This window comes from Sinocyclocheilus anshuiensis, unplaced genomic scaffold (genome assembly GCF_001515605.1).
Source record: "Sinocyclocheilus anshuiensis isolate Anshui unplaced genomic scaffold, SAMN03320099.WGS_v1.1 scaffold1581, whole genome shotgun sequence".
NCBI classification, from domain to species: Eukaryota; Metazoa; Chordata; class Actinopteri; order Cypriniformes; family Cyprinidae; genus Sinocyclocheilus; species Sinocyclocheilus anshuiensis.
Window position 1 is genome coordinate 578,456 of NW_015540988.1, and position 14,773 is coordinate 593,228.

The window sequence follows — 14,773 nt, forward strand, 5'->3', positions numbered from 1 at the left end:
TATTTTATTACTTTTAAATAATAAACAAGAGATTGCAATTTAAGCTATACTTGTCTTCCTCTATAGGTTCTGCTGTAGGCTAGTTTCTAATTTCTCATTTAGTTTTTGTGTATTGCTTTCTTACCAGATTCTCGTTCACCTGACCAGTTTATTTTTCTTTGCTTTAACTAGAGACTCTTAAGCTTCTGTCCAAATATTAAATGATGTATTTTCTTTTAATTATAGCTGTCATCAAGCAATTACAACACTGAAGTCTTCTGATGGTCGTCTGAATTTTACCAATGTGAAAAACAAGATGGCGCCAATTGCCTACTCTAGTTGCGTTTGTATGACGAAAGAAATCTCGAGAGACCGCTTGTGGTGATATGAGACAAATCTAGGCCTAAGAAGTACTGGAATACGAGATGGGGTTCTCTTTGGTGAGCTCTGACCTGCCAATTTGCTTATAGCACAGAGACATTTAAACAGATGAGGATGTAAATGTCAGATTCACTTCTAAATTCAATGAACACACAAACTTAAACTATGGTTTGCAATTTAGTGGGGTCTGTAATTTCTCATGCCTTGGTGTGACTCATTACTGGAATGAGCAGTGATTATTCAGAAATATATGACCACAAATGACCAATCAGAATCAAGTATTCAAGAGAGCCTTGTAATAATTTTAAGGCGAGACACTGCTGGTGAATACGGTAAAACAATTAAGTAATAGTTATCGCCTTACCCAGTTGATTGATTACATTGGTAATTGCAAACATTTTTTGTATTACACATTTTCTAAAATGTTAGGTTTAAATATGCAAATGATGCATTATTTAATGAAATGTGTGCTAATTTGCATAAATTTCTAGTATAAAAATCTAAACACTGGATGAAGTCCAGTGAAATTCTTGCTTATTTTATTTTACATATTAGCGTCAGATGTTTTTACAGAGGGAATTTTGGGTATCTCATTTTTGTCACTCAATAATTCAGAAAATACTTAGAACAGACATAAAACATATTTTCACAATTTTTTGAGGAATAAAATATTGTATATAATCAAGCAAATTATATATGAACAAATCCCTCAGTAAAAACCTTCAGGATACAGACAGGAATAAAAATGTAAAGTTTGGTGTGTCTAAGTGCTACTGAAGTGGACATTTATGGCTCAGTGTAGGAGAAAAATCTCATTTTGAGAAAATGGCCTTTAAAAATATGTATTATAATTGTAATCTATTGACACAAATAGAAAAAGTGCTATAAAATAAACACTTAACAGTGTCTTTTGGATGTTTTCTTTCCATTAGTCTTAAAAAAACACTTTATGAAAAACCAAAAAGCCCAAAATCTCAAACTTGACAGGTGCATGAAAAAACAGTGTTTTTGCCTGCAGTGTCTCCCCTTAAAAACTGGTTTACACGTTAAGCGCCTGGTTAAACTTTACATTGCTTGAGGTTAGTAAGATGCAGGTTTTTGCACAGAAGCATGTGGCAACGGCACATAAATTTAGTGCGCTCACCCTAATGAAACGTTTTTCTTGCATGCACCATAATTATAATTCAGCAAAGGAATTTTCCTGTGATGCAATGATTGTAAGATAAGATCCTTTAAAATCTATGGAAAACTCAAACAAAGAACAGCTTTAGTTAGGATTGAGGAAATTCAGCTACAAAATCATATAGTAACCTAGGTATTTTTCCATTAACAAATTCACACATCACTGAGTGTGGAGCTCGAATCTATTTTACTGTAACACAAATAGCATTTGACAAATCTGTTTACACTGTTGTGCTTTTCCTGCAGAAAAAAAAGGGGAATTTATTAATTTCTGTAGTGCATTCAAGAAGAGTAGAAAGCCCATTGTTTGCAGTATACTGTACAACTAACAATGGCATCTTTGCCAAAAATGGTTGAATAAAATGCAATAATTCTTTAAATCCATGGTTCAAAAATGAGGACCCACTTTATTTAATCAGAATACACACAATTATCATATTAAAACTGTTACTAAAAGCTGTTATTACACATAACATGACTGGAAAACCATACTGACATGTTTTCTAAATAATATTATTGGTTTGTGGCAATAATAGCTTTCCTGAGGCATATCCAGAATCCCATGTTACTCAAAGGGTCTCTGCTCCACTTTAGGTATGTGTTCTTTTTCAGATGCTTATGAAGTCCAAACACTTTCTTAGTCTTCCTCTCTTCCACATCTTCCAGAATGATGATGATGATGTTGGCACTGCGTTCCATCATAAAGCGAGACTGAGCTAATTCAAACTCAAAGCGACACCAGGCACTATCAATGAAGTGTTGAGACACAACCACAATGATTTTACGACTGCCCATTATACCTTCATCGATAATGTTGGAGGCTATGGACTTCCCTGCTTGAAAGTCCCGCATATGAAGGCAAAGCTGAATAGGTGGAACACTGTTCTCCAGATTCTCCATCAGTTCATTCATGACCCAGACTTCATCATAGCTGGAGAAAATCACAAATGCGTCATAGGAACATTCTTGCTGTCCAGGTGATCTATAGCCTCTCAGTAGAATACAGCAATACTGAAGATAAACTGGAACCTATAAACCAAGAATGACAAAACAACTACTACTGTAACAAAACATACAGATAAAACAATTGTGAGTCTTTTCTTGTGCACACAGCTGTCAATGTCAAAGTCTGTTGTTCTAAAATCTGTGGTTTTACAGAAAATATTTTCCGGCTGCTTCAAAACATTCTGATTTTGGATAATCCACCAAATAAAATCTGTCTGGGAGCAGGAGCAATCGATGGGGTTAGAGGACAAATCAAACTCCGAGAGGTTTGTGGGCAACGATTGGAGAACATGAAGTGGTATGCTAGTAATGCTGTTTTTATCGACATAAAGTGATGTTAATTGTTTAAGGTCTGGGTAGGCCAGAAAATTTATAGTCATTAAATGGTTACCTCTGAGATTCAAAAGTCTAAGGCCCTGTCCACACGAACACAGTTATTTTTAAAACCGCAGCTTTTTCTACGCGGTTAGGCCGTTCGTCCCCACGCAAACGCAGCACCAGTTCACTGAAACCGAATATTTTTGAAAACGCCTGCCAGGGTGAAGATTTTCAAAAACTCTGGTTGCAGTGTTGTCGTGTAGATAGTGAAACCGGAGTTTTTGGCTTGTGACGTCAGCGCCTGCGCTGTTATCTCCGCCTACTGGAAACTTGTTCAGGCTTCTGATTGGCCAACATGGCTTTACGGTTGAGATTATATCGCCACCTGTTGGTTAGGCATGCTCATGACAGTGATTCATAGCATGCGTTTGCGTTTTCATGTGGACGGAGATTTTTTAGTTTATAAAAATACCCGTGTACGTGAGGACATGGCCTAAGCCTCTGAAGATTTCTGAATGAGCTTAGATGTAACACTACCATATGACAGGGCGACATGTCAAGGTGCTCTAGAAGTGAGATTATTAAATAAATATCTTGCTACATCACCTTGAAAATTATTGCCGGCAATCTTGAGAACATTAAGATTCTTCAGCCCATAAAAGCTGAATATGTTAGTAAAGGTGGTACATGAATAAGAAACATACAGATACCTCAAGTACTTTAAGTTAGACAAAACTGAAAGGTATCCGACACATACAACAGTTGTATGGTGGAAATCTAGAATCTCAAGGGAATCAAGTCCCTCAAGTCCTCTTAAGTCAAGGCCAATTTCTGCATTACTACTCAAATTCAAATAGCTGATTTGAGGGGTGCCAAAAAGTGAGGTGCAGCACTGTTTTAATCTAATTTGGTTAGAGCTCAAATCCAAATACTGGAGCTTAGGCATGTCTATGAAGGCATCAGCCCAAATAGGTGCACTGTTGTAATTCAGTCATTCTTGAGACATGGGACAAAACAGGTCCAGCAAGGGTAACTGCTATTAGGTTTAAAAATACAAATATTTTCAATTTTAAATGTCATGAGGGATTAATAATAGAATGTATTTAGCACAATTATCACCTTCAATTTAATTTTCTCATTATTATACCAAATCTGTGTTTCTTAATGTCCTCTCACTACAACTAAAACAGTGTGTCCACAGAGAAGGGTTCAATCATTCATATGCAATAAAATGGATTTTAAAAAAAAATTTAATGATGAAAAATAGCTTGTTTTATCAAAAGCAACACTTAATAATATCTCCTATCAAAGCAAGGCTGTTTTTTTAATGACACTAGCATCAACAGAAAAAAATAAAATGGCTACTACATGAACATTGGTTTTGTGAAAGAAATGCCAAATTTGTCAACACCGTCAGATGTCACCAGATTTTGTGTTCCATTTTTTCTAAAGTATGGAGATGTGAAAGCTGTTTACCTGGCAAAGTACTTAACGGACATCAAGTAAATCCTTGATTTCACGAAAACGTACATAGGGGAGAGTGGGGTAAGATGAGCCAGTGGGTAAGTTGACCCACCCCCTGTATCTTGTACTGTACACTTTTATTGTCATGTGACCATATATTTTGTAAACCACCCATAATTTCTGCCAGACTGTGAAAAGAATAAAAACACGGGAGGAGTGGAAGGCACCCAATTACTTTAAAAACTGTTTTTGGCTTGTCAAAGTAATATTTTAGCATACCATATTTAATGGCTGTTACATCAAAGTAAATTTATCCAGGTCTAAAAATATCTATGAAGCATATAAGTGATTTAGCAATGTATAAAACCATGTAAATCATTTAGCTAAATATTAGCCTGAACTAGTAAGCAAGCTAGTTTTTTTCCAAAATGGCAGCTATGGGGCAAAGTCAGCCAAATGCTGTGGGGTAAATTGAGCCAGCATTTTATCTTGCCCTACCATAAGGCACTGAAGTTAAGTTAAATCTCTGAAGTATAAACTGGTACTTTAATTTGATAGTACACAACTGATTTAGTTTATCATATATACATATTATTTGTAGTTTATTTGATAGGGACAGTGTACAAGTGCACCAAATCCATATCTGATAAGAACCTGAAGATGCTTTTCATCACATTATAATCAGATATATCTTTCCACCTGTAGTCCCTAATAGCATGTTCGACATTGCAGAAAAGCTACCATGCCAAGAATCTTTTGACTAAATTGTTCACTAGTTTCAGTGACATTCCTTCATTCGAATTGTTTTTTATTTTTATTTTACTCAACAAACTCTCCGTTTAGTCTGCTTTGGGGAAGATTACAACTTTGGTGTTAAACATATTGTTTCAGAAATGCAAACAATTAAAGATTGAAATTTTCATTTGGTTGGTTTTATGTTGTTTACATTAGCTTTAAGAAAAGAAATGACTGTTTGAAAAAGGAAATTTGATTATTAAATTCATTTTTAAAAGAGGTAAATTATCTTTAAAATTTAAAGTGTTTGAACCAGATTCAGTCAGATGGTCAGTTTACAACCAGATGGTTCATCTTACTCATTGACTCGGGTCAACTTAGCCCCACCCTGGGCAAACTGAGCCACAGGAACTTTTTTTTATAAGAAGCCATATTTTTAGAACCCTTGGTCATAGATACATTCTGATCATTTAAAATGATAGGAAATATCCTGAAGTTACTTACTTTGATTGTACTATTGCGTCATTTTCCCTTATCTTGAGGACCACATAAGTAAAAAGTGGCTCATCTTACCCCACTCTCCCCTACTCCATTTCGTCAATTAGACCTCCGATTAATGCTACATTTGTGGCATTAATCATACAGCAAAAGACAGAAATTGTCTCAATAGGCTTCTCCATAATGTAATAATGTACCTCCTGGAAATAAATAAAGCACAGACCATCTAAAAAGTCAATATCTGAAAAGTGAAATCTGAAACCGTCCTTGTGCTTTCCCAAATTTCAGCCTTTTGATATTAAGACCATATAGAGCTTTTAGACCAGCTTGCTGAGCAGCAGATGAAACAAAGGTAGATCGGATGTTCAGTTCTCTAAGATTAATGTCTTTGAAAGCTCCTGGTTCAGTGTATAATAACGGATTCCAGAGAGATTCACAGTCATGTTTCTGCCGATCTCTCGCAACACAGCAGTGTGATCAGTTTTGATGATGGATATATTATTGGCATGTAGATCAAGTAAACTGAAGTCTTTGAAGGTGCTCATGAATGGAGGGAGAGACATGGACTGGATGATATTTGTCCCGACTCTAAGCTCCTGCAGCTTGGTTAGGTCATTCATTTGAAGCATTAATGATGAGAGACCAACATCCACAAGAACTAGTCTTTGTAGATTATGTAAAGAATTCAAGCATTCAGGTCCAAAAATATGTAATAGGGTTTCCAGTGAGAATCAAAGTAGTCAAATTCTTCACATTGTAGAAAGTATCATTTTCAATGTGCTTGATGTGGCATCTGAAAGCAAATACATCAATTTAATATAATTTATAGAGCAGCAACACATTATATAACGCATTTAGATGGTAACAATATTGCTTACCTTGACAGATCAAAGACTCGCAAAAAATAGAAAACTGGGAAAACAGTCTTCTTTAAGTGTTTCAAACCATTAAAACTGAAATCCAGAGTTTCAATGGAGGAAGGAATACTGGATGGTATGTAGCTGAGGTTTCTTCCCATGTATGAGTAGTGCAGATGGTCATTAATCTTCAGTTTAAAAAAATAAAAATCCTTAAATTTCAAATTTAATTAAAATTTAATTCAGAAAACTTACTTTTGTGCACGATTGTCCAGCCCCAATAGAAAAATATATAGTGAAAGAACTAATAGTGAAGAAATTCATCTTGACTCCTCTAATCAAGATTTTCTCAACCTGTCATAAAATAAGCCAGCCTTGTTTGAGGTCATTGCATATGAGGAACTAACGCTGTGGTTTTAAACAATGAGGAATTTTGGCTGAAAATACATAGAGAAGTAATGAACAAGTCATTCATTTCCAAAACATCCCAAATGAATTTAAAGTAGAAACATTTAAAAAGAATTGAAATCAATAAAATAAAATAAAAAGTTTCATAAGGAAAATAATTACCTCCGTGATTAATAATCTACCATGAACTGTTGAAACTGACATTTGCATTACTAAATCTCCAGTAACCATTATAACACAATCACCAACAACATAGTAAACATGTAACTTACTGCTCAAGACCTTGACTGAAAAATAATCTACTGGCCCTAATGTGAAAAGCAAGTCCACTGTAACGGTTAAGAAAATATCTACATATGTAATCTTCCAATCAACCACTGGAAACAAAACATGTTTAAACCTAAAAAAAAAAAGGCACACAGAAGAACGATAAACATGAGCTACCAGCAGATGGCCCTGCACACACATCTAATACAAGGTCACTTCAGTCAGAAACTTCAATTTCCTGTTGACTTTGCTACAAGGATAACCTCAACAATTACTCTTAGTATAATACGACCTTCGGATTTTAACAACAATCCTGCAGCTTAAACTTAAAATATTAAGTCACCAATAATGCGTCTTCCTGATAAATGATAAATACCATTTTTTACAATGTTAAATACACTACACACAGCAAACCTTGACAAAAGCAGAAAGGTACTTAGGCCTGTCGCAATAATCAATATATCGACTTATCGCGTAATATATGTACATGGCCTCAATAATTTTTGGTGACGCAATATATCGCCCATTATATTTACTTAAAAATTAATGTCACCGTGTTTTTTACATTCCATTTGTGCCAGTGTCTTTTGCAGCTTCTCGTACACAATGTAGTGTAGTCATGAGGTGCTAGTTCAAATTTAAAAAGTGCTTCTACAAAAAAAGTTTAATCTGGATATATGGTCTTGTTTAGGGATCTGTGCCTTTGTGCATACAGACATCCGACTGCTGAGCAGTGATTGTGTTTTTCACCAATAGCGTGCACCCTTAATTTACAGAGAAAAGAAGGTCCGGGAAAAATCTGTAGATGGAAAAATCTCCATAAAAGTGCATTTTTCTTTTTTTTTTTGTACTTGTTACTTTGCACTTTTTGTTAGAAAATGTTTATTTACCATTTATTCAAGTTTAAGGCATCTAATATTTTGATACTTCATTTCCATGATCTAAATATTCTTAAAAATTAAAAGTTTGTTGTCATTTGGAAGTGTGTAGGCTTTCTTGCATTATTATGCTGTTACATTATGATTATATATTCGGTGACATAAAATGGTCTTTAAAATGACAATAATATCGCTTATCGCAATTATTTCTGGGGCAATATATCGCACAACAAAAAGTTGTTATCGTGACAGGCCTGAAGGTACTATAAAAACACTGTATGAACTTGTCGATAGTCAACAACCTTTATTTATCCATATATGTGAGCCACTCAAAGATGGGGGAATAGACACATAGGACAAGAATTGACCACTATAGAGGGCAACCAACATATGGATCAATGGCATTGTAACTTTCTTTAACCTCTATTCTACAAAGAGGCTTGTTGACAGACAAGTAAATTAAAAGACAGAAGTAACAGTATAAACATTCATGTACAGAGAAGCAAAAAAAATAAAATAAAATAAAAAGTCAAATTAAAACATTGATTAGTATGTGAAGAAACAAAAAGGGAGCAGGAGCCAAAACCTTATTTTTTCTATTACAGCTCAGCATACATTTCTACATGGCATGCAATAAGGCACCTAACTAACACAATGAATAAACCTATGCTAAGTGATGAAGCACAATTGTTATCCAATGGAAAAGAAACAGAATAGTTCTAATACAACGTTCACTCCCATAAAAACAGTATTCCTTTCATTTCCCTTTCAATTACCCAAACCGTATTAAAAAAATACATCCGTTTGTAAAAGATTTTCTCTGTACACAGAACTGTAAATAGAAAGCACAAACCCATGGAATGGGGGGGGGGGGAGACAAATCAAATTTCAAAAAAGCAAGCTATATTTTGTATTTGCATTAAAGTATACACAATCTATTATTATTATTAAATGTTGATACTCTGCAAAATGTATCCAGAATACAACCAAATGCTATACTTTGCTGTCTGACTTGAGCGATGACTGGGATAATCTTAAATGTGCAGTCAGTCATTGGTAACATGGGTGGATAGCAGGGAGAAGCACTGAAGACATTCAGGGGAATGCTTAGGCTGTACCAAGTCCGCATAATATAACAAAATCAGCTGTACAATTCAGTTGTGTTGAAAACTAGCGACATGAAAAGTGAACCGAATCTCCCAACAGAATGTATACATTATCTGATTTTGTTGGGTTGACCTTTTATGATCAAGATCTACTTTTCTCAACTTGACTTGATGACAAGACAACATTTCTTGCCCCTCACTTTTTGTGCTGTTCTCGTGAGCGAATTTCCGGGAGTTAGTCAAGTTAATATGCTGTTTTAGGTTGCAGACACTGTTGGTTTTTATCATAATGATAATTAATATGGCCTTTATATAGGACAGCTTGTTCAAAACTAGTGTCATCCCCTAAAAGCACCATCCCACTTCACCTACAAGAGATGGATAAGACTAACTCGATCATACATCAAAAATGCTAAATTTTTTTCAGAAAAGAACAGCACACTACTCACCTATACATCTATATAAAAGGAAATCAACATATATTTACACGTGATATCAGTTTCTCAATCCATTAATGATACAGAGATGGGTAAAAGATACAAACTAGGGGAGTGAATAGTTGTGTCTAGACCTATTTGCTTAATTATCTACCATTCAAAACCAACTTGACCTAATACTCAGTTCAAGATTGTGCCAGGCTTCAATAAACTTCCAGCTTAAAGCACAAGTCAGTGATGATGGAAGTTGTCTACAGTTTTAATCAACACCATGTTCCAGAATGACATGTATGCATCTAGTCATGTGCACATTACACAGGGGTTTTCAGTGTCAATCATACCAAATTGAAATTCATTGCTCTTAAAAAGTCAAAGAACTTGATTTTGTAAGTTCCCTCAGAGCAGGTCCACGCCGACTTTCTGAATTTTCTTGCATCTTTTGCCAAACTCTTTAACATTACAAGCTGGCCTGAATCATGGGATGAATGGTAGCGCACCGCTTGTGGGAGAGGAAAGCAGGCTTACTGATCAATATGAATTCTGTGATGCCTAGACAGAGAAGACGAATGATTGAAACCCTTTCCACACTGAGCGCACCTATATGGTTTCTCACTCTGAAGGATTCTCTGTTTCAAGATGGTAGTGTGGGTGAAACCCTTTCCTGTTGCAATAGCACTATAAGTTGACTTATCCTCCAAATGAACCCGTTGGTGCCTTGCGAGAGAGGAGGGATGATTGAACCTCTTCCCACACTGAGCACAGGTGTAGGACTTTCCATCAGAATGAGTCCTCTGATGCCTGGATAGCGATGACGAGTGATTGAAACTCTTCTCACAATGGTTGCAGCTGTATGGCTTTTCACCTGTGTGCATTCCCCTCTTCAGCGTAGTATCGAAGGGGAAATCCTTATCCGCCTGGGCGTACATCTTGGCTTCAAGGTGGACCTTGTGGTGTCGTGACAAGGAAGAGGAATGGTTGAAACCCTTGTCGCACTGAGAGCAGCGGTAGGGCTTTCCACCCTGATGCACCAGCTGATGCTTCTTGAGGTGGCGTTTCCTGACGAAGCTCTTCCGACACTGGGTGCACTTGTAGGGCTTCTCCCCTGAGTGGATTCTCTGATGCTCTCTTAACGTGGCTGCTGCCGCAAAACACTTTCCACACTGGGTGCATCTGTGCGGCTTTTCACCAGCATGAGTCTTCTGGTGCTGTTTGAGATTGGAAGCCGTCGTAAAGCCTTTACCACACTGAAGACAGGTAAACGGCTTGTCATGGGCATGCAGCTCTTGATGTTTTTTCAGATGGCGTCTGCGCACAAAGCTTTTTCGGCATTGGGTGCATTTGTAGGGTTTGTCATCCGAATGCATTTTCATGTGTTCCCGGAGAGTGATGGCAGCAGCGAAGCTTTTGCCACACTCTGAACATCTGTGCGGCTTTTCAGGAGAGTGCATCATCTGGTGGGGTTTCAAGTTGAACGCATCAATGACTCCTTTACCAACCATCTCAATACCAGTGGTATAACTTTTCTCTTTCATGTGAATCCTCATGTGACTTCTTAGGCTGGCTTCAACAGCGAAGCTCTCACCACAGTGGACGCAAATGTAGGGATGAGTGGCTTTGTGGATTTCAAAGTGTTCGTGCAGATCAGACATACAACCAAAAATCTCACCACACTCACTGCATTGCAGGCCATGGGCTTCGTGGATGATAACACCATTCTCTGACTCTACCGTAAGCTCCCCTCCATGGTCAGACTCCACCTTTACGATATGTTCTCCACCACCTATCTCCGTCTTTAACAGCACTTCACCGAGCAAATGCTCATTGCCTTTGATTTCTGCGCTGCTGAAGTAATGATGATGATCGTGGTGTATTTCAGATTTAATATAGTCATGGTCTGTCTCCGTTACCACATCGACGCATGTCACTGCCCCTAAATCACCGTGAATAGCCTCTAGGTCAAGTCTTTTGTCCTCTTGAGTCATAATCTCAGTCTCCGCTCCATAATGCAAGTCACCGACTTGCGTATGGGCGATGACACACTCAGATCCCAACGTATCGAGACCTGGTGTGTCACAGTCAGTCTCTGACTCAGCCATCAGGACGCACTCCAGCCTGACGACTTCCGTCTTCCCGGTTAAGTGAAACTTAGCGTTGCTCTACGAGCCCCGCTTTCCCGCAAAGAAACTTGAAAGGTTGCCCGTTGCAGGCTCAGTCAGTTCTTGAGTCAGGATCAGTCCTGCCTGTCAGAAGACAGCAATTATTTAAACTCAACTGCATAATCATAATGAAATATTTCAGCTCAAAACGTTTAACTATAGATTTTACTGCTTGAGAAAAAATGAAAGTAAAAGTCTAACTATTTTTTTTAGAAAGTAAATAAAACCATTACATTAAAGGCACAATATGTAAGATTTTTTTTATTACAATATCCAAAAACCACTAGAACGGTGTTATATATTTTGCTGACTTGTGTACTTACATTATCCCGAATGTTTCGAAGAATGTTTAAATCCAGAGAAATAAGCAATTTTAACTAGTGACATGGAGCGTGTCCATAGTGTCATTGTTTCACCTGCCAATGACGTCATACACCCTTTGATTTCCAGTTTTGTTTTGTAGAAAACATGGAAACACCAAAGACGGTTTAATATGTTGTGCGTTTTAATAGACCAGTGACGACCGCACAGAGTAGCATTATAACAGAACTTTCAAATGTATCTAGTATGATAAAACAGCGCTGCTTTTTTTTCCGCACATACACACGACCGGAAGGAGCGGTAGCGGTCGACTGTGGCATAATAAAAGCTCCGCTGCTTTCGAGCCGTGTGTCGCGCTCGTTCAGCAGCCTCGTTTCGCTTCGACGGCTTTCAGCCTCACCCTGCTTCATTCTACTACGTTAATAAATCATTAGCTCATCCATGAACATGATTTCTGCCCGAGTCCCGTTGGATTGCATCGGCTGTGGGGATGAAGACGACAACTCCCATGATTCCACATTCAGTCACGGCGTCATCAAACTACACCTTTATCTATTTGTTTATTTTGAATACGCGCCCTCTAGCGGCGAAAATTACATATTGTGCCTTTAAGTGAATTTCTGCTATTTCATGTGACAAATAGGCCTAAACACAGCTTTAAATAAATAAGGGGGGTCAACCTCAGTTCCTAGGGGGCCAAAGCCCTGCAGAGTTTAGATTCAACCCTAATTAAATGCACCTGATCCAGCTAATCAAATCCTTCAGGCTTATTTGAAAACTACATGGTATGTATGTTGGAGCAAGGTTGGAACTAAACCCTGCAGGGCTGCGGCCCTCCAGGAACTGAGTTTGACACCCCTGTCAATGAACAATAGGCAAATTATACATTCAGACATAAGCTTGAAATCTACACAAGTTACGAGGCTGACACAAACAAACAACAATCAACATCCTTTTAGGTAGAAAAGAGGGCTGCATAGACAAACAGAACTGGGACCTGGACTATATGCACCACAGCTTGCAAAAACATTTTATTAAAAATTGTAAATAAAACATGAGGCTGATCTAGAAACAATCATAAAAGCTAGTTAGCAGAAATATCTTTGGCTACAATTTGGCTAAGGTTAGCCTATGGGCAGTTTATATTTGGCTAACTTGACAGGCTAGGTATAAATGAATCTATAGTTCAGATATTCAAATGCCTCAAGCCAAATGAACACTGATTCACAAAGAAACCCTTTAAACATGCCATCAACTTAAAATATACTTAAAACCATGTTTACAACTTTCACACAGCTGGTTTGTCACTGTTGGCTAGGTTAGCTGGCTAAATAGCTGCTAGTTAGCTTCCTTGAGCATGTATTATCAGCTAACTAGCACAGCTAGATCACAAAATAATACTGAATTAATAAGCTGACAGCCCGCCTTAAACTCTAAAGTTTACTCATCATTTGTCAGTCATACATACATGTCTTAGTGCCGTAAAGTCATGTGAAGACTGATACAACAGCTTAGAGAAAACACAAGGCGTTTAACGGTGGGCATCTTGTGCGCCAGAGGTTGGAACAGCTAACTAGCTGTAAAATGGCCGCCGCGACTAGCTTCCGCCCCTCATGCAAGCACGCAGAGGCAACACACGACGTGAGCAAATGCAAATAAACTAGGTCATGTTAGTTGACTAGTTTTATTGCTCGCTGGGAAGCTGTGCTGTCATAGCTCTAAAAAGTAAAGATATCGGTACATAAACAAGACAAACACACTCGAGTTAATGGCTAATCACAGATGTACGCTATTCGCGAAAGCCCGGGAAAGGCGCCCCCCTTCTTACATAACGTTTTTGTTTTGTGGCGTCGAATTAAAAAAATACCATGTTCCCAACGTCTTTGGTGGCTGTATGCTATTCTGAATCATTCCAAATCATTTGACACGAGCATAGCGTTGCTATAAACTGCGCTTATCATGCTATAGCCCTAGCCCATTTTTAGCTGCGTGAAACAAACATGGCCTGTCTACCTGCTAAGCTGCCTCGCTAGCGGAACACTAGCTGCCCCCGCCGCCATTGCTACAGAACACCTCGGAACTTCGTGACGTCCACAATCCATCGGTAGCGCCTACCGAGCGCCACTAATCGCCGTGAGCGCATAAAATGTGTCAAGATACAGCATTCGCCACGACGAATGACATAACGTTAAATAAATAACAACCTTGTATCAAATATAGCACGCTAGTTAGCCAGCTAAGTTAACTAGCAAAGGTAATGTAAAAACCCTGATGCACATACACATTAAACGTTTTTTTTTTTTTTTTAACATTTCAAACATTTCCGACCTCTTTGCCCTTTAAAGGCTCTTTTGCGAGATGCGCTGCTGGTCGTCGCGGCGTAGTCAACGGCCTGAAGATCTCCGCTCTGTTGCGTCTGTTCTCTCTCTCTCTCCCTCTCCCTCTCCCTCTCCCTCCCTCCGTAAGGAGCGCACGAGCACAAAAAACAAAGCGGTGAAGAAACGAGCGCTCGCTCGCCCCCTATCGTCCTGGCGGAAGGCACATTCCCCTTCAGGACCAACTGAATGATAAAACAATGAAAAACAGAAAAATCATGGGCTTTTAAGGCATTTATTTTTTAAACATTTGAAGTTGTATAAACTAACATGAATGTAACTATGAACTGACATAAACAATACATGAATCTAGATGTTATGATTAAATGCTAATTGTTTGTTTATATCTAATGCATTACTAAAATCGCAATGCATTGCTCACCTAATTCTAAATAAACTTTGGCTT

At 37.9% G+C, this 14,773-nt stretch overlaps 2 protein-coding genes and 1 pseudogene across 6 annotated transcripts; all 3 read right to left on the minus strand.

Annotated features, from left to right (window-relative positions):
• Window positions 1-2,004: 2,004 nt before the first annotated feature.
• Window positions 2,005-2,608, minus strand: LOC107690169 (toll-like receptor 4). Its single transcript, XM_016488414.1, has one exon. The coding sequence runs from the start codon at window positions 2,452-2,454 to the stop codon at window positions 2,056-2,058; it is 399 nt and encodes a 132-aa protein (XP_016343900.1). The 5' UTR covers window positions 2,455-2,608; the 3' UTR covers window positions 2,005-2,055.
• Window positions 2,609-2,792: 184 nt separating this feature from the next.
• Window positions 2,793-14,460, minus strand: LOC107690167 (zinc finger protein 501-like). Of its 5 annotated transcripts, XR_001634407.1 has the most exons (3): window positions 14,321-14,460; window positions 8,851-11,755; window positions 2,793-2,804 (listed from the first exon to the last, which is right to left on the minus strand). XR_001634407.1 is itself a non-coding variant. In XM_016488410.1 (2 exons), the coding sequence occupies exon 2, from the start codon at window positions 11,609-11,611 to the stop codon at window positions 10,037-10,039; it is 1,575 nt and encodes a 524-aa protein (XP_016343896.1). In that variant the 5' UTR covers window positions 11,612-11,755; window positions 14,321-14,460; the 3' UTR covers window positions 8,569-10,036. The 5 variants fall into 5 exon arrangements, 4 of the variants coding, with proteins under 4 accessions (XP_016343896.1, XP_016343897.1, XP_016343899.1 ...); XM_016488410.1 differs by lacking the exon at window positions 2,793-2,804 and having other exon boundaries at window positions 8,569-11,755; XM_016488411.1 differs by lacking the exon at window positions 2,793-2,804 and having other exon boundaries at window positions 8,569-11,755; window positions 14,312-14,460.
• Window positions 5,485-6,897, minus strand: LOC107690168 (toll-like receptor 4; annotated as a pseudogene).
• Window positions 14,461-14,773: the final 313 nt, after the last annotated feature.

What these genes read in the sequence shown, in the direction of transcription:
- LOC107690169 (XM_016488414.1), bottom strand. Translation starts at nt 2,454, where the DNA reads ATGAATGAACTGATGGAGAATCTGGAGAACAGTGTTCCACCTATTCAG.
- LOC107690167 (XM_016488410.1), bottom strand. Translation starts at nt 11,611, where the DNA reads ATGGCTGAGTCAGAGACTGACTGTGACACACCAGGTCTCGATACGTTG.